At 43.6% G+C, this 23,319-nt stretch overlaps 1 protein-coding gene across 1 annotated transcript in view; it reads right to left on the bottom strand.

The window, feature by feature from the left end:
• Window positions 1–23,319, bottom strand: part of PRDM6 (PR/SET domain 6) — a 115,777-nt gene that overhangs the window by 31,625 nt on the left and 60,833 nt on the right. The window contains exons 3-5 of the mRNA XM_012788555.3: window positions 19,358–19,485; window positions 15,750–15,874; window positions 3,389–3,731 (exon numbers count right to left, since the gene is read on the bottom strand). Of these exons, the coding sequence (XP_012644009.2) occupies window positions 3,389–3,731; window positions 15,750–15,874; window positions 19,358–19,485 (596 nt within the window). The remainder of the gene's footprint in view (window positions 1–3,388; window positions 3,732–15,749; window positions 15,875–19,357; window positions 19,486–23,319) is intronic.

Raw genomic sequence — 23,319 nt, 5'->3', positions numbered from 1 at the left:
TTTTTCTTACTTCTACTTTGCGAGGTCAGACAAGTCCTTCCTGGATTCACTGGATCACACAGTGGCGTCCCGGGCATCCACCAAGCTCAGTCCTTTACATGGAGGCATGGCCTTTTGATGGCACCTCACATGCAAAAGCTCATGACTGTAGACAAAGTCTCTTTGATGAAGTTCAAATATCTCAGGTTTCATGGTCAAATATGCAGCCCACTGAATGAAAAATCTTTTGGACCTCAGACTCAGGGGCTTGTTTCAAATTTGGACCTGTTTGAAACCCCAACCTGTTTATCTTCTTACTTTGTCTTCTATGTCTCCCTTTCTTTCCTCTGGTTCTAGCAAGATTTCAAAATATAAGCATTTGAGTTTTTCCAACAAGGAAAATGCTTTCTGACTTGTAAGCTTTCTCACTGTACATGGCTGAATGGGTACACACTGCCAAAGACTAAAAATTAACCGATTTATGGAGTCAGTCACTAAACAATATATGAATACAGGTTGAGCATAACAACTCCAAAAATCCCCAAATCCCCAAATCCTCCAAAATCCAAAACTTTTGAGCACCAACATGACACTCAAAGGAAATGGCCATTGGAGCATTTCAGATTTCAGGGTTTCAGATTGGACATGCTAAACCCATGAGTATAATGCAAATACTCCAAAATCTAACAAAAAAATCCAAAATGCAAAACACTTCTCGTTCCAAACATTTTAGATAAAGGATACCCAACCTTTATTTCACAGTTGTAAGTCTCCACAGAGATAATAAAAAAGATTACAAATTTAGCAACTACCTTGAACAAATTTGACATTCCATTGAGTTCTGTATGTTTTTTCCATTTAGCAATTCACCTATGTGGTTAAGAATTATAGCAAATATCTTTTATTTGCAAATTTTCTGGTACAAAGAGAGCATCCTGAGCTCTGGGACAGAAAAGAGCATTCCAGTCCTACACATTTAAAAGCAAATTATGTATCTAGAATACAACTAGTGGGCCAAAGTGACCAGGCATCTCCCTCTATTCCCCTTATCTCCAGTAATCAACCTGGACATGATGGTGCAATTCAAGCATCTCCCCATTGTTACTAAGAAACATTGTACTTTATTACTTTGTCTGTAAAGGGACTGATTTTTTTAAAATAATAATTTTCAATTTTAACTTATTCATGAATGATGGTGGCCACTTCTCCAGTCTTCACCAACAAAGTGCAGGTAAGGGAGAAGCAGGAACCCACTGCTCGAGGAACTCGACCCCACTCTGGCTGTTTCCCAGATACCAAGCGCCCCCTGCTTCACCTCATCTGGGAATACTGGCCACACCACACCTGGGCATCTGAGCCAAGTAAGCCCACCGGGGTCTAGCACAGGACAGGAGTCTCGGGCCACCTAGATTTTTGCCAATGACTCTAAATTAGGTTGGGACCAGCACTGATCTAACAATCTCTCCTGAAAGTGTATTTTGTACATGTAAATGTTCTTTTTAGATACTTTTCTGATAGTATACATAGATGTATTATAAATCACGACACTATTATTTTACAAGACAGACTTCACAGGGACTTAAACCATAATACACACATATGATTTTCTAAGTTTAACTATGATCAGACAAAACAGTCTGTCTCAGTATCTTTCTATTTACCATGAAATAGTTTCATTGCTTTATATGACATTCAGCATGAACTCATATCCTCAAAGCTAAGCTTTGAGTTCCAGTATCTAGAAACTTTAAACTATTATTTCATTTTACCTGGCATGATTAGTTATTATGACTACAATGAGCCTTTGCAAGTAATAGATCCATAAATCTGAACTCATTCAATTTAAAAAGCAAGTTTATAATGATAAGCTTTTAATGTCATCTTTTATATTTAAAAAAGCTATTAAAATACATTGCAAACTTGGAATATATATATCTTATGGTTATGTGTATACTTGCAAGGAAGGCAAACTTTTAAAAAAATCATTTCTGAATGAGAAAAACATTTTCAAACTTTTTTATCACCTCTACAACCAATAGTACTCAGATGTGCGGAAGTTTGCTGATACTTTCACCAAAGGGGCTCTCCTCTCGAAAATAAAAGACTGTGAAGACACAGCTGCCCTTAACAGCCCTAATGTAAATGTTTCAACATTAGTTACAGCAGTGCTTGATGCTAAACAAGTGGTTTCTAGAAAGACACAAATAAAAATGCATACACTTGTAAATGTGTATATGTACCCTGTAACTGATGATTATTATTTTAGAAAATATCCAGCCCCTGTCCGCCACACCTGCATCCTCCCTGCGCTTGGCTGGTTTCCTGGGCACACCGTTGTATCCTGCAGAGCTGGGAGGGAAGAGCTGGATGCATGTTACCAGGCAAGAAAAGCCAAATGGCTAGCTTAGTGTTAGCGAGCAGCAAAATTAAAAGAAGAATTCTAGAGTCCCACTTTTAAGTCTCCTATCCTAGTTTCAAAAATTATTTTCTGCTTTTATATTCAAAGTGCATTTTAATGGTCTTCTTAGGTATTTTGGTTTTAATCAAGTTTTTATAAGACATGAAGGAGAGATAAAACACCAGCAGTGCTTTCTTATTGAATTAATTTGATTTTTGTCTTTTGCGCTCCCGGCTATCAAGACTGTCGAATAAACCAGTTTTGATTCATAAATAATAGTTCCATTATATCTACTGTGCCACTCGTCAGAGTACCTGAAATTTTAATTCACTTGTTCAGCTAAATTTCATCCTCAGTTCATGGCCATAAAATTCTTTATTGACAAACTTTCAAACCAACTTTGACTCTGAGGTATCTAGTCAACATTTTTCTTCTGTGTGGATATTAGTTTATTGAATAAGTGGCATCTGTTTTCCTCCACATCACTAGCAGAGTAGGTATTTCCTTTTGACAGCTTTGCAGGATTTATAGGTTTGCATGCTCCGAAGAAAAATAGTACTAAGCAAAAAATTCCAATTCATTACCTCTTAGTACTTAATTAAGTTCATACCCACTGCACACTGGAGGTGAACCCTGAAATGACCGTGACAGCAGCAGAGCAGCCAGCTATATTATCTCTGGAAGACAGAGAGGATTCTGATTATCCCCACCTCATTTTTCTACCTATGATATTCATAAATGTTCCTTCTATTTTGCCCCTTTTAGACTGAGACGGAATTGTTTGGAAAGCAAGTGCAGATTCCTCTCCGCAGCCAGCAGCCTGTCTGTGCAGCCCTTAGGAGCAACAAAGTCAGGCAGTGGCCTAACGTGACTCTCCGACCTTCCAGAGCACAGACGCCTCTTACATCACAGGGTTGGCCCCGCGGGCGACGGGAAGCTGGCAGGAAGGCCCGCAGGGGTCTCCTGCGCAAACACGCCACCGCCACCGTGAGCAGTGAGAGGCAGGCTTACCTGTCGGGGTTCTGCGTGCACACGTGCATCTGTAAGAGGATCCGCTGGGTGAAAGTCTTAAAGCACTGCCCACATTTCCAGAGATGCCAGTCACTGAACTCCGAGTGCAGCTGGCTTGTGGAGGTCGGGCTCGCAAGGACTCGCTGGTTTTTCACGTTGATTTGATTAAATCCCGAGTCAATGGGCCCAGACTTATCCAGGAGAGAGAAGTTCCTGCTGCACGGGGTCTGTGGGAACACGACGGAGCGCTGCTGGGGGCCCGGGGAGAGCTTGCTGCTCTTGCTGAAGGGCTGCAGGGCGTCCTGTCTGCACATGGCTTCCATTACCGTCGAAGGGACATTTACTAGGAGAATGGCAACAGTTCAGAAGATCAGTTTCACTAGCTCTTAAAATAAGCACAACACGTACTTTTAAAAATTTCTATAAATCAATGTTTTAAATTTTTGTTTTTCTGGACTCAGAGTTAACATCATAGCAAACGATTTGAGGGGGAAGGCAGTTATTACAGATTGATAACTCATCCAGTGTCTGTTTATTAAGCAACTACTATTAAGTATGCTCAGGATTGTTCTCACGTGGTCTTTGCCCTCACGGAGTTCACTTATGACTTGACACCTACAAGACTCCGTGATGAGGCTCCACACTGCAGCCTCGTTTGGAGGGAGTTCAGACAGGAGCCTCAGCAAGGGCAGGGGAGGAGGGGCGGGGTGCTGCCCAGAAAGGGTAGCCTTGGCCAGTGCAGGGGAAGCGGATTCAGCTTGGCTGGTGGAGAATTCCAGGCCTTCCACCAGACCTGCCCGCACAGGACAGGTATCCAGGAAAAGCTGACTGAAGAGATGAAAAGAACAAGATGAAAGACACCTGGGGTCAGGAGACTCCTGGCACGCTGGTGGGATAGCAAGGAGGACGGGCTGACTGAGCAGGGCACGGGGTCTGGGCACTGCAGGAATAAGGGTTGGGGTTGGGACAGACCTCAGAGGGCCTCGAAAGTCCAAATCAATAAATAAAGACTTCAGACCTGGGAAGTCGACACAGACTGTGTCTGAGCAGAGGCATAGCAAGAGAAAAAGCGTCGGTGTTCAGGGAGGGCTCGAGCGAGGCCTGACTTACAGACAGGTGCACAGGGGTGAAAGTAAGAGTGGGAGGCAACAGAGTGCGGAGCTTGCGACTCAAGCTTTGGAATCAGAAAGACCTAGGTTCAAATCTTGACTGCCTTTTTTTTTTTTTTTTTGGTGACGTCAGCCTAGCTCACAGCAACCTCAAACTCGTGGGCTCAAGCGATTCTCCTGCCTCAGCCTACCAAGTAGCTGAGACTACAGGCATGTGCCACCATGCCCAGCTAATTTTATCTATTTTTTAATAGAGATGGGGTCTCACTCTTGTTCAGGCTGGTCTCGAACTCCTGAGCTCAAATGATCCTCCTGCCTCAGCCTCCCAGATGCTAGGATTACAGGTGTGAGCCACCACGCCCGGCTTGACTCTGCCTTTTATTAGCTTGATCTTAGGAAACTTACAAAATTGCTCTGTGCCTCAGTTTCACCATCTGTAAATGAGGACAGTGGTAGTAATACTCCTAAAAATAACAGCAGCGTGGTGCATGGTGGTTGAGATGGTCTTGATTTTAACTCCACTATTTATTAGCCTTGGGCAAGGATGGAACCTCCAAATCCATGATTTGGTCCCCAGTAAAATGTAAAATAGTCACTCTAAGGATTGAATGGAACAATGCAGAGATGGATCTACTAAAGAGCTTGACCTGAGGCTGACACTCCATGGGTGTTAAGATCTAAGCCCTGTTTCCTCCTCTTTGAGCCCCTTTCCTGGGGTTTAGGTGTGACAATGAAAGTCCTCATCACAAGGCCCCCATCAACAGCAGCCACCACTCCCCTTATCCTGGAAGGAGAGACTGGCATGAGGGACATGGCCTCAACAGGGCTAGGGGCAGGGGGAGGGGGAAGAACTAGAAGTAAGAAACACTTTTGAGGAAGGAAACCTAACATATTTGAAATTCACTTTTCTTTTTTAAAAAATTTTATTGTGTTAATTTTTATCAAGGATTGTCTGGTCATTTCATAGGTCCAGAGGTGATTAGAATTTAATAGGCTTAAAAAATTATTCTTTTTAAAAGTAACTACTGTATTTATTGGTCCTTTCAGGGAATCAAAGATATTAAAAATTATAGGGTAGTTAAGAAAGTGTAATTAGAGACCAAAACGTTTGAAAAGGATGATTAGCAAAACGATTGGTGATGGCAAGTAACAAAATCATGCAAACTATGGCTGCTGGCCACTGGTTCAAGGACACAAGGAAAGAAACACATGAACTGGGAGCTTGCATTGCTCCCTGCCACAGACCATCACTGAGATTCCTGCGTGGCATGAAGCCTCAAGCATGCTCAATGGCAGAGGACCATGGCTGCCATGAGGCTCTGTGCTTGAGTGGACAGGAGACACCATGTGTGAGGACAGACAGGGGAGGAGGTGTGCTGCCTGAGGACTCTTCACCCAGAGTGTTCTGCAGAATCCCAGGTTAAACAAATCCGACAATGCCTGTAATCCTGGCAGTTTAGGAGGCCAAGGAGGGAGGACTGCTTGAGCTCAGGAGTTCAAGGCTCCAGTGAGCTATGATGGTGCCACTGAACTCTAGCCTGGGCGAAAGAGTGAGACCCTGTCTCTAGATAAATCAATAAATCAGAACCTCTCAATACGGCTCAGGCTACATTTTTAAAGTTCCCTAAGTGCTTCTAACGTGAAATCAGGGCTGAGAATCACTGATCTAATCCGACCTCTCCTGTTACAGATGACAAAAGCTGAGTCCCAAGAAGGGACTTGCCCAGAGTCACACATCCAGCTAAGGACACATCTAGGCTGCAAGCTTTAGCTTTCTGACTTCCAGGAAATGTTTTCTCTGACCAAATGCCCGTACCTTCTCTGCTCATTAGCTGTGTTTCAAAATCAGGAGGCCATTTTACAGCTAGTACAGTGTTTTATGTGTGCATCATATACATAAACATACATGTTATATACACATATAACTTATATATACCTTTTATATACATATGTAGGCAGATATATCTATATTCCACATATAAATATTTATGTATCATTTGAACTTCTGGGGCAAAAGAGCATAATCAATAAGGAATTTGTGGACCTTTTTCACATTTTCAAAAAATCGTTTTTGGCACATACATTGTTACTTTGTAAGCAGGCATTGAAAAATAGGAAGGAATGTTTTGCCATGTATTGGTACTTTTTTAATAAAAATTAAAAACAGCAGCACTGCCAGAGATCAGGGTAAAACCATCTAGCTTAGCCCATTCATTACTAATCTAGAGGAGGCAAAACACGGGGAAACCCGCGGGTTTCAGGCAACACTAAGTTCTTGTGGGCCGGGAAATCTTAGACTAACAGGGAGGGACACGTGGCGGGAGGACTGTGGAATAAAGATGTCATCAACACGAGGGAGAGCAGGAAAAACTGGCCAGCAGCGTCCCCGTTGGAAAGAGGAATACAATGCCTTCAGGGAGAAACAATACAAATAGATGATAGATGCTGGCTTCTCACTCACACTCCTAGAAAGTAACCTAATCAACCAATTTTTTTAAATTCTTAAGGTCACATATCCTTTATATTAAAACAAAAGAATTTGCAGGCCAATAAATTTCTATAAATTTTGTAAGTTTACTGACCAATGTCAAATGATAATAATGAAAAATTTATATTTAGATATCCAAAAGTTTGTACAATAATCTAAGATGTACCGGATCTGAGTGAACGATAAATAATAATGATAATAGCATTTAGGCAAAAAGAGTAGAAATGGCTGGAATAAAATTATCCTCCATTTTATTATTTTCTTTTCCAGTATACCCCAAAACAAATATAATATGCTTTCCAGCAATGGGTGGCAACACTTGCACTCTACTTTTGACATGGTCCTTTACTGTACTTATGAATAAATTCAAGCCCACAGAATAAAAATGAGCATATAATTTAAAGAAAAGAAGAAATAAGGATAGGAATAAATAATTTCACAAAATCAACTATATTTGATCTTAAGCTGTCCCATAGGGTTCCTATACACTTCCACAGGACCCTAGAGGTTTAAAAAGTGTAATTTTTTAAAGCAGAACTTTTTTGAAGACACAGAAAATTATTCTTCTTAAATGTCAGCCTCACTGGCTATGACAATCAGAAGTTTAATACAGAAAGTTATCCAAAAAAGGACAGGAAATGAAGCAGAAAACACTATCTCATCCCAACTCAAGAAAGATAATACAGACAACTGCGAAAGGCGCAGAGATGGCTAGCTAAAATGACCAGAAAGATGAAGTGGTTTCTGCATGAAGCAATATTGAACTAGTAAATCTTTTCAGTCTATAAAGGCAAACATTAAGGGAAAGAGGACAACTCTGAAAGCTTTGAAGGATACAGTCAAGAAAGAGCATGAGGCCGGGCGCTGTGGCTCACGCCTGTAATCCTAGCTCTTGGGAGGCCGAGGCGGGCGGATTGCTCAAGGTCAGGAGTTCAAAACCAGCCTGAGCAAGAGTGAGACCCCGTCTCTACTATAAATAGAAAGAAATTAATTGGCCAACTGATATATATATAAAAAATTAGCCGGGCATGGTGGCGCATGCCTGTAGTCCCAGCTACCCGGGAGGCTGAGGCAGAAGGATCACTCGAGCCCAGGAGTTTGAGGTTGCTGTGAGCTAGGCTGACGCCACGGCACTCAATCTAGCCTGGGCAACAAAGCGAGACTCTGTCTCAAAAAAAAAAAAAAAAAAAAAGAAAGAGCATGAACTCATCAATGAAATATCAAAGCTGGGCACAGTGGCTCATGCCTGTAATCCTAACACTCTGGGAGGCCCAGGCAGGAAGATCACTTAAAGTCAGGAGTTTGAGACCAGTCTGGGCAAGAGCAAGACCCCATCTCTACTAAAAATAGAAAAAAGTAGCTGGGCATGATGGCATACATCCGTAGTCCAGCTATTCAGGAGGTTGAGGCAGGAGGATCACTGGAGCCAGAAGTTTGAGGTTGAAGTGAGCTATGATGAGGCCACTGTACTCTAGCCAATGTGACAGAGTGAGATTCTATCTCAAAACAAACAAACAACAACAACAACAAAACACCAAGGGAGTCAAATTCAGGATCCATAAAACAAAATCCTACTTTACTCCTCTTGTCCATTCATTCAGTCCATAAATGCTTATTGAGCATGTGTTACACGCCTGGCACTGCGCTAGGTCCATGGACATGGGGGATCAAGAAAGCCACCGTCCCTGCCCTCATGGCACATAACTCTAGTGGGAAAGACAGATATAAGCTGATGTTGTTACAGACAAATATTTACTCACATCCATCAAACCTACCATTCCAGTAATTTCACCATTATAACTGTAAGTCACCATTAACTACAAGACACCTATCAGTTTCAGAAAGATTAAGATGTGAAAAATATACGAGTCTTGGAACTGTGAAAAATACACAAATCGTAAAATATAGTCACCATAAGTGTGGTTAGTGCTAGGAGAGAGGAGAAAGGGGCGCGAGGAGATGGTAAGGCAGAGAAGGCTAAACCTGGCACAGGAGGGTCCCTGAGTCCCGAAGTGTGCACAGGCGTCCGACAGGTGCAAAGGGAGGCAAAGGCCGCGCAGGGAGACGGAACATCGGCAGCCCCGCCACGGAGTCCGCGTGCCACGCTGAGGCGGGAAGGAGCTCAGGGCGCTGAAGGAACGGAAGGGAAGCCATGGCACCCGGGACAGGAGCGGAGACGGGCTGCAGCCGCGGCTGAGGAGGGAGGCGGCACAGCCTCCCATGCCCGTGGGGCTGCACGGGCCACGGCAATACGTGGCGGGGTGAGGAGGCGGGGAGCACAGCAGAGGATGGCAGGGCTGCAGCACAGTTTTGGGGTGGCATGGACACCCGCTGGGGAGGACCAGGCTGAGAGAGGAGCTGAACAGCTCGGGGCTGGGCAAGTCCTCCAGAGCTGTCCCTCCCTGAGGCAGGGGGCTAGTCCACAGCGCAGGGCCAGTCCACAGACACTGGACTCCCATCCTGTGAGACACTGTGTGGGCCATGCAAGATGTCTCTGGAGACCGAATGTGGCCACAGGCTGCCATATCAAGGAACTGGGCATTTAGCATAAGAGTAATAGCAAGCCAAGACAGGGTTTTAAGTTACGGTGTGAGATGATCAGACTTACGCTTTAAATGCATCGCCACTCTGTAGTGATAAAAGAAAAAGCAAAGTACAGAACGATGTACATACAGCATACTATTGTCTGTGTAAAAAGGGGGGGGGGGAGTGAGAGCCAGAGAAAGAAAGGGAGAATAGACTTGGTTGCTTGAACTGGCAAAAATTATCTCTGGAAAGGATGCCTGAGAACCTGTCAAGATTACGAATTGCCTTTTGGAAGGAGACCTGTGTGTCCACAGCACTTTATGGTCTTTGATCTACGGGACTGAGCTACCCATGTAACGAGTGAATAAACTGAAACAATAAAATAAGCAAATCAATGACACTTCACTCTGGCTGCCATGATACGAAAGAGGCAAAGCGTGGAGACCTCAGGAGGAGTCTGCTGCAGGGGACAAGCCAGAGTGGACGGTGACACTAATCATGGGTGGCAGCAGAGATGAGGAGAAGAAATGCATTTAGAATGCACAGTCAACAGGACCTGGTGAATGAATGGACAGCAAAGCCAGCAAGAGTGAGGTGCCGAGGCTTCCAGAAAGAGCAGGTAGATGAACAGTGTGAGAAGTGCTGAGCTGGGGTGAGGCAGTTTGTGGGAGTGAAGAGAATGGGGTTAGTGTCCACAGGTTCCATTTGAGATGCCTGTGAGACAGGCAAGTGAAGACGTTGCAGACACAGTTGGACAGGAGTCTGGGGCTCAGTCAAGTGGTTGGGATTGAAAGCATAAATCTGGGAGTACCTGTCTTAAGTCAGGGAGGCAGACTTTTAAATAAAGATTTGGGGTTTGGGGTTCGGGGTTTGCCATTGGCACGGACACCCGCTGGGGAGGACCAGGCTGAGAGAGAAGCTTAACAGCCCAGGGCTGGGAAAGTCCTCCAGAGTTGTCTGCCTTGAGGCAGGGGGCCAGTCCACAACGCAGCCACAGTGAGCAGCCATGGACATGGGCTACCACGGAGAGGAAGGATGGCCGAGGGCGAGGGGACTTCTTGGGCTGAAGGTGATTCCTGGAGACAAACTCCTCTCAGAGACGTCAGCCATGAACGTGGGGGATGAGCCCCTCAACCCTGTAGCAAGGGTGGAGACAGCACAGCACAACATCCTGCAGTCCCAGAGAGCCAATCTCTCGTGACAGCAACTCCCCTGAACCTTTGGCCCTTTCTGTGATCACAATTTCAGTGTGTGTGTCTCCTGCTGGCATCCTGTGGGGACGCAGAGGCATCCCTACCCACGGACTCCTCCTTTGCTCCATCTGGAAACCTACAGGTTCCAACAGCTTTGGACCAAATCAGTGTCTTCCCCCAGGGTTTCCATATCTGGCAGGCAGTGCAAAATCGAGCCTCACACCATCCACAGCCAGGGCTAATTTTTCTAGTGTGCCTGTTTTCACCAGTGGCCCGAGATGGACAGGTCATTGGCTTGAGGGCAGCTCATTTCCAGTTCCCATTGAGGGAGAGGATAGTACCTTCTGGTTTCTGGATTACACAGGAGTCCAAGCTGTACACAGGGGCCTGGAACCCTGACTCCTCCCCGCTGCATTAACAGTCGGCCGGCTCAGGCTTGGCGCTGTGGCCATCTCACAGTGCCCCGTTATGTTTCGTGTTGTCGTTGTGTGCTTGTGTGCCTTCGTCTACACTGAGTTCCTCTAGTAGGGCCTGGGGTTTGCACCCATCAGCATACTTCCCGCGGGGCGCTGCACGCAGGTTGTCTCACGGGCTGAATTCTACCCCAATCTTCCAAAGGTCATGGGCAAGGGCTTGGGCAGGGCCTCCTTCGCCCTGGCCTGGCTGCTCATTGCTGGTTGGATTTGGGTGGTGTGAGGGGCACTGTGCAGGGGGCTCCCTTTTTATTTTCTGCTCTTTAAAATCAAAAGAACAAGGCTGGCCTCCTCCAGGCAGGGCCTACTCCAGTGTGGCAGCTCCCGCACCGCCATCAAGTCTCACATTCTGCTACCTCAGCTTCATAGGCCCGGGCAGAAAAAGCAGCAGGAAGACTTGTTTAACATTTATTCCCAGGTTTTTTTAAAATTTCCTCTGAAACGAATATGAATACACTACGGTCTTTGGACTCTGCAGGAGCTAATCCCCCACTGAAGCTTGGGGGAACCTCGTCCCTCCTTGCGGATGCGATCTGTCGACAGGGCCTTCCTCCCGGCTCTCTTGAAAGGCCCACGGAGGACGCAGTGGCTCTGTCTTTGGGGCTCCATTACATTTATAACCATGACTTTTTTAAAAAGAAAATAACACAGGAATTGCTTCCAGAACCCAAATGCCTGTGTGAAATGCTGTCTTCTCTTTGAGTCGAGGCGGCGGCCGCGGGCAGAGGGGCCCTTGCGAGCCGAGCCCGCCGCACACGCGCCGTAGGAAATGTGTGCTCTCAATGTTGAAAGAACCACGGGAAGAAAATTATATTTTTATAAATGAAAGTGCTTAATAAGTATTATGCACTAAGTAAAATCATATTTCCCTGAATATCTTGGTCCATGTGTCAATTTCGCTAACAAAGAAAAATCCAGTTAAAACATTTAATAAACCCTTCTAGTAATGGCAATAAAAATTCTCAATATTTATCCAGTGAGCATTTATTAATTGTTTACTGTGTGCCTAGCACTATAAGGAGACTCTGTGGAGGTATTCTATCTAATAAGTCTTTGATCTCAAGCTTCTTTTTAAGGTACTTAATTTATTCTGTGTCTAGCTCAGTGGGATAAAATTGTCTTAGAATTGCTAATCTGGTGGAGAAGATTTAAATTACTCAGGGCTGTGGAAGGCTATCTGTTAAATTATTCTGTCCATCCCCTTTCACACATTTGTGCTTTTAAATCACAGAGTATTTTCTCAGCACAGAATAAGGAATCCTCATTATAAAGCATTCCCAGGTCTCTCGGTGAATCATATGGAATAGAATCCATCTCAGAGCCAGAGGCAAAGCCGTCTATCTCCCCGCACTATCTGATGAAGGCTTCTGCTGGTTTCTTGGGTGGCCAATCACATGACAGATATATGAATTTAAAACAGGAACTGAAATAAAATTCCTGTAATGCTCTTAGGAGAAAGGGGATTGTCACTGTTGAGCATTTTAGTCGATGACTTAATTCCCTTTAAACTTCCCTCCACCCTCACTTATAGCTCTGAACTGAACCCAGAAAAGCTGGTTGGTTTTCCTACTGAGTCCACAATACTTCAAGTTCCTGTGGCTTTGCAAATTTTCTTTCAAGGATTTCAGGTGCTAAATGACATAACATACACCCTGGTAGAATTTATTCAATACTCTAATCATCAACCTCAAGAATGCTTCACACAGGTTGGACTACAACAGAAAAAAAGGACTGAAGGAAAACCATGTATTGTTTCCAGAAAGTACATTTCTGGCACTATTATTACACTGAACCTGAAGACCAGGTGGGACACTCTTTGACACCCATTGTCAGGTGCTGTGAATGGCACACAGACCCCAAATGCTCCACCCAACCCCTTAATCCCTCCTGTCCACGTAACAGCGTCAGGAGGTAGAAGCAACATGTGGATGTGAGTCTCCCACTCCATAGGTCCGTGTCAAAGGTAAGAAATGCATTCCCTAAGTGGTCATGCCACGGTTTCCATTTCTGCCTCAGATCCTTAAACCAAAAGCCTCAGAATCAATCCTCAACTCCTCTTTGTTACTCACTCGGCATCTAATGTGTCAGGAAATGCTGCTGGCTTTACTTTCAAACTATATCCAGAATCCAACTACTTCTCAGCACCTCCACCACCACACACTGCTCCAAACCACCACCATCTCTCCCTGCATTCCTGCGAGGGCCTCTAGCTGGACTCCCTGCTCGCCTCGCAGCCAGACTGTCCAGTCCCCACTCAGTAGACGGAGCGGTCCTGTTAAAACTTCAGTCAGACCACTCTTCTGCTCAAAACTCCACAACAGGCCCCTTCGCCACCCGGCTTACCCAGAGTCAAAGCCAGGGTCCTGGCGGTGGCCTCCAGAGTCCTCCGAGGTCCCTGTCCCTGCACCCACCCAAGTCTGAGTTAGCTTCTCCCCACCCTGCTCACTCTGCCTCACCCGTGCTGACCTCTGTGACCCTCTTCCAAGATGCCAGGAACATTCCAGTCGTGGGCCCTTTATACTTCTAGCTGGCTGCCTGGAATGCTCTTCCCCCATCAACACACGGTTTGTCCCTCCACCTCCTGAAGTCTCTGTCCAAAGGCCACCTTCTCAGTGGGGCCTAACCTGAGCACCCTCTGAAATGGTGACTCCCAACTCCTGGCACCCTTCACCCCTTTTCTGCTTTATCTAGCCCTACCACACTTACTGCCCTCTGACGACTATGTGTTCACTTATATACTTGTTGATAATCTGCCTCCCTGCACTGGGAGGTAAGCTCCACGAGGGCAGGAAGTCTTGCCTGCTTTGTCCACTGCTGTATTTGCAGCACCTCGCAAAGACACTGGCCATGGTAAGTCTTCCATAAATATCTGAGCAATGACTGAATGAACAGATGGGTGACTATTTGGACCATGTGCTATGTACTTTGGAACCCTAGGCCTTGGTATGTTTACTCCTAGACATTCCTCAACACACACACCACACATCTGTAGGGCATACGGCAGGCTGTATTAACGGAGGAGAGAGGACCTCAAAGGATTTCTGGAATCCTTTTGGATAAAATTACACACCTTAGAAGGTGAGGTTATGTCAAGGTTCCAATGCACAGACCAGACCATGTCGGCAGACTGGGGGGCTGATGTTGGTGTTTCTCTGTGTGTGGACCTAGATCTAGTTTCAGGAGGGCTTCAGGAATGGAGCCGTTCTGAGCAAACCAGAGCACAGTGGCCTCCAGTCCACATCAGCCTCTGACTCTAACCACATACTCATGTCCAACACTGAGATTTTCTCCTGTGGAAACAGACACTCCCTCAAACAGGAGTATCACTGCAGAAAAGAGATTTTCCAGTGGAAACTTGGGAAGTAAGAGGAATGTACTATAGGCCCAAAGATTCATTTTTTGATTTGAGATTGGTTTGGGGTTAGAGTAAAATAGAAAAGGAAAGTTGATAGTAACAGGCTTTTCAAGGATTTTACTTTTGACAAAGAAATTTAAGTCAACATGGGAAAAAATATCTGATCATCAGTATTTGGATCAGTAGTAATATGAGCATTTTTAAATCAAGTTCATGTGTGTGTGTGTGTGTGTGTGTGTGAGAGAGAGAGAGAGAGAAAGAGAGAGAGAGGGAGAGAGAGAAGAAAAAAGGAAAATTATACTATTTTCCAAAATGAAGTTTCTTATCCAATAACAAAATATATCTATTATCTTTGCTTCTTTTGGTAGCATAATATCAAATTATCAGTTCACAAATTAGTCAATTTGGTGACAAGAAAACACAGCATCACTGAAACCAGTGTTTCTCACTGAAGCACGTTATAATTACATAATTACATAATTCTGTTCCCAAAACTGAAAATTCTTTGATAATACTTTCCAAAGAATTGATCAAACAAAAACATGAAGCTTAAGTCAAAGTTGCTGCAAAGCTCACATTTGCCCAGATGTTAAATTAATTTTTAAAGATAATGGTTAGCATGATTATAAAGATGTAAGAAAATTACCTGGTTCTAGACATGATTTTAGACAAAAAATTTAGAAAGACACTAATTCCTCAGTCATAGATCTACAGGTTTTGCTATCACTGCTCATCCTAATGACTACGTAGGAGGAAGCATACCCAATTGACTGGAGGGGTTCTTACCCCTGATTAAACAGCACTGTTTTCTTTTTATTTCATTTTTGCATCCAGGATAGCTCCAAGAGAACTGTACATCTCTTCAGAGCAGAAGTTGTATCCTTCCCTGCTCTTATAACCTTCTAAGGTGGCAAGCACACAACCAGGCACATAGTAGGTGCTAGGTCACTTAACTTTGCCACCAGCTATTATTTAAAACTCTGGCAGTCTTTGAACTAGTGGACAGGGGAATAAGAACCAGGGCCTGTGCAGACTAAGGGGCCCTGTGAGAAAGCAAACAACATACAGGGAAAAGAAAACGATGGAACAGACTTGTGCACGTTTGCGTTACGCATCATAGTGAACCACGTTTCAGGAGTTTCGAAAAACACTTTTAAAAAGTTAGCTTTGAAATAGGTATTTTGAGATGTGAATTCAGAGCTAAAATAAATTCTTACAGTTTTCATCCTGGGCAATGCATTGTAAGGGGATCCCAAAGAAAGACGTATAGCTGTCATTGTACCACACCAGAAGCTCGGTGCCCCTGGGGATATCTATACAGGCTCGGTAGAATATATTCGACCTAGTCAAAACAAAAGAAAACCCAGCTTAGTAACACATAGGACTCATGTGTCCCCACCCACAGTTTTATTGTCCCCAGAAAGTTCTGCCCAGCTCCACCGAAACAGTTTCTGTTTGTAATAAATCTACACCTACCTTTTTGTCCCCAGCAACCAATTAGAGCCCATAACTCAGTATGATAAACAGTGCACAGTTTATTTCCACAGTGTCCCTCCATAGAACGTCTTGGCTAAAGAGACAAATATTTGGCCCAAGAGACAGCAGAAAAGAAGAGTTCATTTTGTAAAAAATTCCATCTCACCCTAATGAGAAAATTCTCTCTCTTGGCAAATTGCAAAGACACTGGTGCCCCAAACTCATATATAAATAAATGCTATTGATTTCTTATTTAGAGGAAAAGCATTAAGTGTATTCTTGCAACTCGGCATGGGGAGTTCCCAAATTTGTAATAAAATTAAGCAGCTTTGTGATATAAGGACTAAGAGAAATAAAAATCCTCTTCACTGCCTCTCTTGTAAAGTTGGATACAGGAGAAGAGAAAAACTCTTATTTGAAATGAATGGAAATTCAATAAATACAAGAAGAGCACTTTACTCTGGCTGAAAGATTACACTCTGAAATGACACAGTGAAGGTACCAAGAAATAAACACTTTTTATAACAGCTTTGGTACAGTAAAGAAAAATCTACAGATTAAAAAAAAATGGGGAGAGTGTAACTGGTTTTCTCAATGAAGAATTGCTACAAATATTAGCCTCAAGTTCAAGATAAAAGTGTGTAGGGTTGGTGGGCCTTAAATTTCTCCTTTCTGTAAGGAATTGGCTGTAGCAGGGCAATTTGTTCCTTGTATAACAGTGCAGACATAAGGCGAATCCTTCTCCACATTTTTCATGGCAGTGAGATATGCACTTGTCAACATATTTTGTCACCACAAAGTGGCTCTTGGCAATAGGATCATAAAGATCAATAAAAAAGTGCAGATTCTCAATATTTTACTTGCAGCTGCAAAAATTTCATTTATCTTGTTATTTTCCTTACTTGCTGCCATTCTGTCTCACGAGGGCACTGCTAGCTAAGCAGAATGTTTTTCCCAACATTCTATGAATATCTGACAAAAACTCCAGCCAGTTGTCCGACCCTCGCTACCCTTCCTCCCTCTGCATCTCGAAGGGCTGTGCATTTTATTAATTCTTTCCACTGCTACATAAAAAAATCAAAATTGGAGCCGGGCTATAAATCACCGGCATCTCCTAACTTGAGAAAAATTGAGTCTACTTTGTACTTCACCCTTGTAACATTTCATCTCTCGGTTTGGCTTCCCTTAATATAAACACAGCGCCCGGCAAATGAATGTGCTAAAACCAAATGACACACTTTGCCGCTGAAAGAGCAGAACTGTTTTCGAGCAATGGGTGGTCTTCTGAGACACAGAGTAGGCCGAAAGGGGGAAAAAATGTGTAAGCATACACCGTTCCTTACAAGCGGGCAGAGCTTCCAAAACTCGCAGAAATCTCTGCATGTTGAAGCACATCAAAGGGATTTTTCTCTTTTCAGATAATATTTCCTTTGCTGACATGTATTTAGTATTGTGGTTGGATGACTCATAAAGATAGCTTCATGGCGTCCCAACGCAGTTGAAGCAGAACACATGCCAACAAACATTATTGTCAGCCTCAAAATAAAAACAAAACGTTCAGCTAAGGGTCAATCAATCAAGGGTGCTTTGAAGAAAATTCCATTTAGATATTACAAATCATAACAGAATGAATTTAAACCAGCTGACTTTTTGTGAAGAGGACATTCATGTACAATAAAAATTAGGCTGGCTCTTCAGGGTCCAACTTTTCTATTTTCTTACTCTTGGACCTGGTCACTGGTGATGGATGCCAGTTTTTAAAATTGTGTTTTTGTAGTTCATTTTATAAAGATCTGAAGTAATCGAAAACAGATTGGCAGAGAGAGCCCGCAGTCTAAGCACCATCATGAAAGGGGAGTTGTAAAATCCACTTACTATTGACAGATAGGCGATGACTTACTCGTGCCCACCTTCCTCTAAGGGGTTTCTTGTTTGCCCAAATTTGGAGCTCGCCCCAAGTGTTCCCTGGGTGCTCGTTACAGAACCAGCCAAACTGTCTCTGGCCGAATGGACGAGTACAATCTTTTACTAATTGTCCAGCTCAGGGTTTTTAAAAATCTCAGGACAGAAATGAGCTGTCATAAAGGTGGACAAAGCCCGTATACACCAGTGTAACCAAATACTGTCTTGCACTCTTTCACTGAAACCATTATTTAATGAAATAAAACTGCAGTGGAAAACAAGGCAGTGAGTCGCACGCACGCTGCCCAAATGTTTCTTCTGAACCGGAGACCTTCAGAGAGCAAGCCAGATTTGTGTAGCCTTTAACCTATAAGGGGAAGACAGTTTAATAATAATAAAAAAAAAAAAGCTTCATTTTCTTTTTTTAAAAAAAAAAAGGAAAGGAAAATAAATAGCCATAGGCAGGACTCCAAGTTGCCGCGCACAGAGCCCTCGGCTTTGATGTGTCCGTGGTGCCTAATAAAGCTAAACAGTTGCTTCTGATTCTAAAGGGAACACGGCTGTTTATAACTGAGGTCATATATTTATATGGCACATGTTTTCGAGGGATTTTGAGAAAAGGAGGCTTAGTGGTAGGGATTTTTTCCTATTTGATTTGTTTCTGCCTTCTCGTTTCTACTGCAGCCTTCTCCTGCACTGAGCGATGAGCCGGAGCGCAGGTGCGCCGGGACGGGCCGAGCCTGCGAGACGCTCTGTCCGGGGGGGCCCGGCCTCCCCGCGGACCCCCACAGGACGAGGGGGTGGCTCCGCCTCGCCTCCGTCACCCTCTGGGCTTTGCCCACACATCTCAGGAAACTGGGGGCTTCTCTACACTCTGGAAGCGCCTGATCATCTGCTACGTCCCCTACATCACCTAAGGGCCAGACTCAAGCTCTGGCACCTTTGGGGAGAGCAGGAGAGTCACCCAGCCCCGCCATGGCCGCTAAGCCGGACAGTTTGGAAGGGTGGCCTTGGGAAGGCAGAGAGTTCTTGCTTTCCTATGCCCTTGTGCAAATGAAACTCCCCCCTGGGGAGGCAGCCTGGCGGAGACTTTTCAGCAAGGGGCCTGGCGCTGAATCTCTGAATTCCTGCTTACGTGTGTGTGACATCTGCCGGGGAAACCACCCCACGGCCGTGGGTTTGCTGGACTCATTTTGGCCACCGTGGAAGTTCAAACAGTGATGTGGAAGTAAGGTCACCATGTGCACTGAGTGAAGGAAGTTGTCCACTAGCACCTTTAATCCTGAATGCTCATGAAATCACTGTCGTAAGAACCTACCAGAAAGTGTCTGCCAGTCCCTGCAGAGGTCTGCAGGATTTTTTTCCAGCCATTAGCAGCAAACCTGAATTTGTATATGCAAGCCGAACGGCTCCAGCTCTATAGGTGGTAAATCAAGATATACTTTACCTGTACTGAACTACTGTTAGATTCTGCTCTCCGCAGTGCCTTGCACATCGGATATACCTCATCCAGCTCGACTTACTAGGTTCCCCACCATCAATAAAGTGCTGTAGTGTCCCATCCTGGTCATATATCTGGAGAAGAGGTCAGAAGGTCAAGTAGTTAGAATGGATCATCAGCAATCATTTTCCCTGCTTCCCTTGGTGTCTTTATGTGTCAGCTACACAAATTTATTGCCCTTCGGTTTGCTGGTGCTTATTGATGCTTGTGGAAACTCAACCGGAATAACAGGAAAATATTTTTTGGTGAAGCAAGTCGATCATGTTTTTCTTATCAAGCCAATCTTCCCTGTATTAAACATATTTGTGGTATCTCGGGGATGTGACCATATTTCCCAAAGAATATTTAACCTATTTTGACAGGCTAGTCTTAAGTAATGAGCTGCTGGATAAACAAAGCAAGCTGAAAGAAGAGGCCACACTGACATGGCTGGAACATCCACATAAAAGGCCTCCGGTCTCCAACACACAACTGGTCGAAGGCATTTGGGAGGCAGTAACTGTCTGTTCAACAAGCTGGTGACACCCAGCAGAAGGCAGTTGGAGAGTGGAGGGGCTGTAAGGAACTGGTAAATCAGACCCTGATTCAGATGAAATAAATGGACTCTCACCTCGCAGAAGATGTAGGACTTCTTCTGCTGTCAGGACCTGAAACTATTAGGAGAGGAGTCATCAAAAAAGAGAGACCCTCAAAAAGAAAAAGAAAAAAATAACTGTTTCCTATCCTATGGATTTTAAATTTCTATTTTTTTTAATTTCAGCATATTATGGGTGTTTTAAATTTCTTAACTGAAGTTGGTCTAATAATTATTGCCTTAGATCAACTCAAGCAGATTTTATTTCAAGATCACATTCGAGAAAATGAAATCTACTTCAAACCATGCAATAAGCATGGGACGAAATGTCTTATGCAAAACAACTAGCTAGCCAAGAAATCCCGGAGTTCGTGCTGACAGCAGAGATGATAGCTCATTCTTCCAGAAACCACTTCAGATCCAGGCACTTTGGGAGGTGTGGTTTCTAGAGGAGCAGGAGATGAGAAGGTTACATGTCCACAGCAGTTCTAGAAAGTCATTTCAGTTCTAGTGGCATCCAGGAAGCAAGGGGCAGTTAAAAGAGTTTCTTAGGGGTTACAGTTCTCAGAAGGACCATTGTATGATTGGACCTTTTCAAATAAAATCAACAGTGGGATCCTTCTTCTGGTAGCTACTGAAGTGTTCCCTGAGGTGTTCCCCAGAGCAGCCTCAGAAATCGTGTCTCTTACTCTTGCTGGTCAGCCCTTCTACTTTTCCTTCCCAAACAGACATGAAGAATAAGTCCTACAGAGAGCCTCACTGGTGACATTTAGGCCCCCAACCAGTATGGTCATCCATATTAATTTAGCTCAGTATTTCTATTCTGGGGGCACCAAAGGGCTAGGTGATGACAGTTTCTTTTTCCTATCACCAGTCGTTTTAAAACAGCTGAGATTTGTGGGGTTTTTCCCTTTTCTTGAAAGCATTCCTCTCCACACCCAACCTTTCCACTAACCCCACAAATAAAAGACAAGCATTAATCTAATGAAAGTAATCGTTTGAGAAGTTATGACTGGGTAAACGCACCAGAGTGATCACAGCTGATAATCAATTTAGCCTGAGGAAAATGAAAAGATTCTTGAATTATATTTAAGGCTAGTGACTCATTTTTCCTAGTTTTTGGATAATGGAAAACATTTCATGTGGTAGATATATCTGCTACATGAGCAATCTAATTACAGATAATATATTTAGATTAGATTATACTGCAGTTGTTTCGGTTTTGATTGTTTTCTTTTTGTTTTTGTTTTTCAAGAAGCTGGTTAAAATTCAAATCTCAACTCTGAGTCTGCTGTTGACAGACAATGCAATATTGAACAAAGCCATCAGTCCCTTAATGCCCCTATTCATCTTTAATGGAGTAAAAAATGTTGATGGCCAAACCCCTGCCCTGCCCTTCCCCCATAAATAGAACTTCCATAAGGACTTCTGGTGAAAAGTGTCACGAAGCATTCTGAGAAGCACATGTAATTATCCTCCTGTGTGTTTCCAGCCAGTACCCTCAACTGCAAGTAGAATGCTCTAACATTTACGTGTAGTAGGGGCCATCTTAACTGTTAGCTCATTTGAACACCAGCCGGTAACCAGTCCGTCTTGAAAATGAGTATAAAAGATGTTTCCTCCTACACTCTTGCTTCAGCAGTAGTCTTCCTAAGTATGCTGTGATTACAAGGAAAAGTACAATTTTCGCCTGGCCTAATGTAAACTGCTACTTGCCTTGAAGAAAAGTAGAATGTGATTTGTCTGTTGGGCTTTGCCCAGATATCACACAATGCAGCAAATGGCATGAGGCTGGGCTTCCCTGGCTTCAGCCCATATTGCTATTATAATATTTCACATGAACCTGTGACACGAATCCCATGCTCCTGCTTAAATCCCATAACTGCACATCCAGAGTTGAGGAAACTCATTCGACCGCCGTACTGCTCTTTCCCTCAGCCCCCGGAGCCCAGCCATCACCAGATCCAGTTGAATTTGCCTCCTAAATACTTTTCCAAGTGTGTCCATCTCAGCCTCTCCACTGTTCCCGTCTTAGCCCAAGTGAGCTTCCTTCTCACCAGAATACAGTGAGGGCCTCTGAACTGATCTCCCCGCAGCCTCTAGGCCCCCTGCAACCCATTCTCTAAACTGTAGCCAGAGGGATCTTTCAAAACACAAATCTGATTATATTCATTTCACCCAACTTCCCCAAAAAACAAAAAATAAAATAAAAGCTTCATAAATGTCAAGTCATACCAACACATATTTATAGCATGTGGGATTTCCTCAAGGGGGCTCAGCATGCTAGTATGACCAGCCCCTCCTACCAAAGTTACTTAGGGAGGCGGACACACAGTGCCTCTGTATTTGACTCAAGACAATTCCCAGCTCTTTCTGGTCTGCCTTCTTAAGAGTTTACAATAAAACGCAGTGTTTCTTGAAAGAGCAGCAATGGGCCAGAGGCTCTGATGCCTGTTTCTGTTCATTCCTGTAGTATAATGAGAATAGAGTTTTAAAAAGCAGGATACCTGAATGTGCATGCTTAACAGGAACTAAAAACTTCTCAAAAGAGTTCTAGATATTTACTGGAGCCCTATCATTAGTTTCTACCATTAGCTCAACTTTGTTACCATTTAAGAGCTCAGTTTAAAAATATTTCTATAAGTAACTGAACTTCCAGACAGGGGCTGCCACTCTTCTTGGTAGGAGAGAAGGAACTGCAGGGGGAAGTGTTTCAACAGGTTTCAGTCGAGATTTCAAACTGCAGCAACAGTTTTAGGTTCAGGAAGTTGTTTTTGGAGGTTGTATTAACATCTACATTTGTGTGACACTAAAGTGAAATTTTTAGTTAGATATCTGATAGGTCTAAAAAACTTAAGGAATTTAAGGAGACAAACTAATGCCAACATCAAGAGTTATTTTGTTTTTATTAATTTTCAAAAGATTTAAAATAGAAAAATAGTAAAAATCAAGCACAAAATGTCCAGACAACCCCCCCAGGACCTATGAAAATGTGGAAAAAGTCAGAAATTTTATTAATTTTAATAGTGAGAATGAAGACAAGAGAGTTAAATTTAGATTAAGGAAAAGATTCTGAAAGAACACTTGAATACAGCAAAATTTTGCTAAAAATTATGTTCATTATTCTGAATGAACATGAACAACAAAGTTTTGATATTTGTTCTGTTCTTTCTAAGAAATCCAAACAAATGAACCTTTGTAGGTGGAGGAAATATTAATACATGTGAAGAAACATACAGGACACTTGTTGGGAAAAAGGTTAAATTTTATAATGCAAAACCCTCAAAATTATAGAAAGCATACTTGGCCTATTTGTTTTAGAAAGCTAGTTCCA

This window comes from Microcebus murinus, chromosome 11 (assembly GCF_040939455.1).
Source record: "Microcebus murinus isolate Inina chromosome 11, M.murinus_Inina_mat1.0, whole genome shotgun sequence".
NCBI classification, from domain to species: Eukaryota; Metazoa; Chordata; class Mammalia; order Primates; family Cheirogaleidae; genus Microcebus; species Microcebus murinus.
Note: the sequence above shows the minus strand (reverse complement) of the source record. Positions and strands in the feature narration are given on the sequence as shown.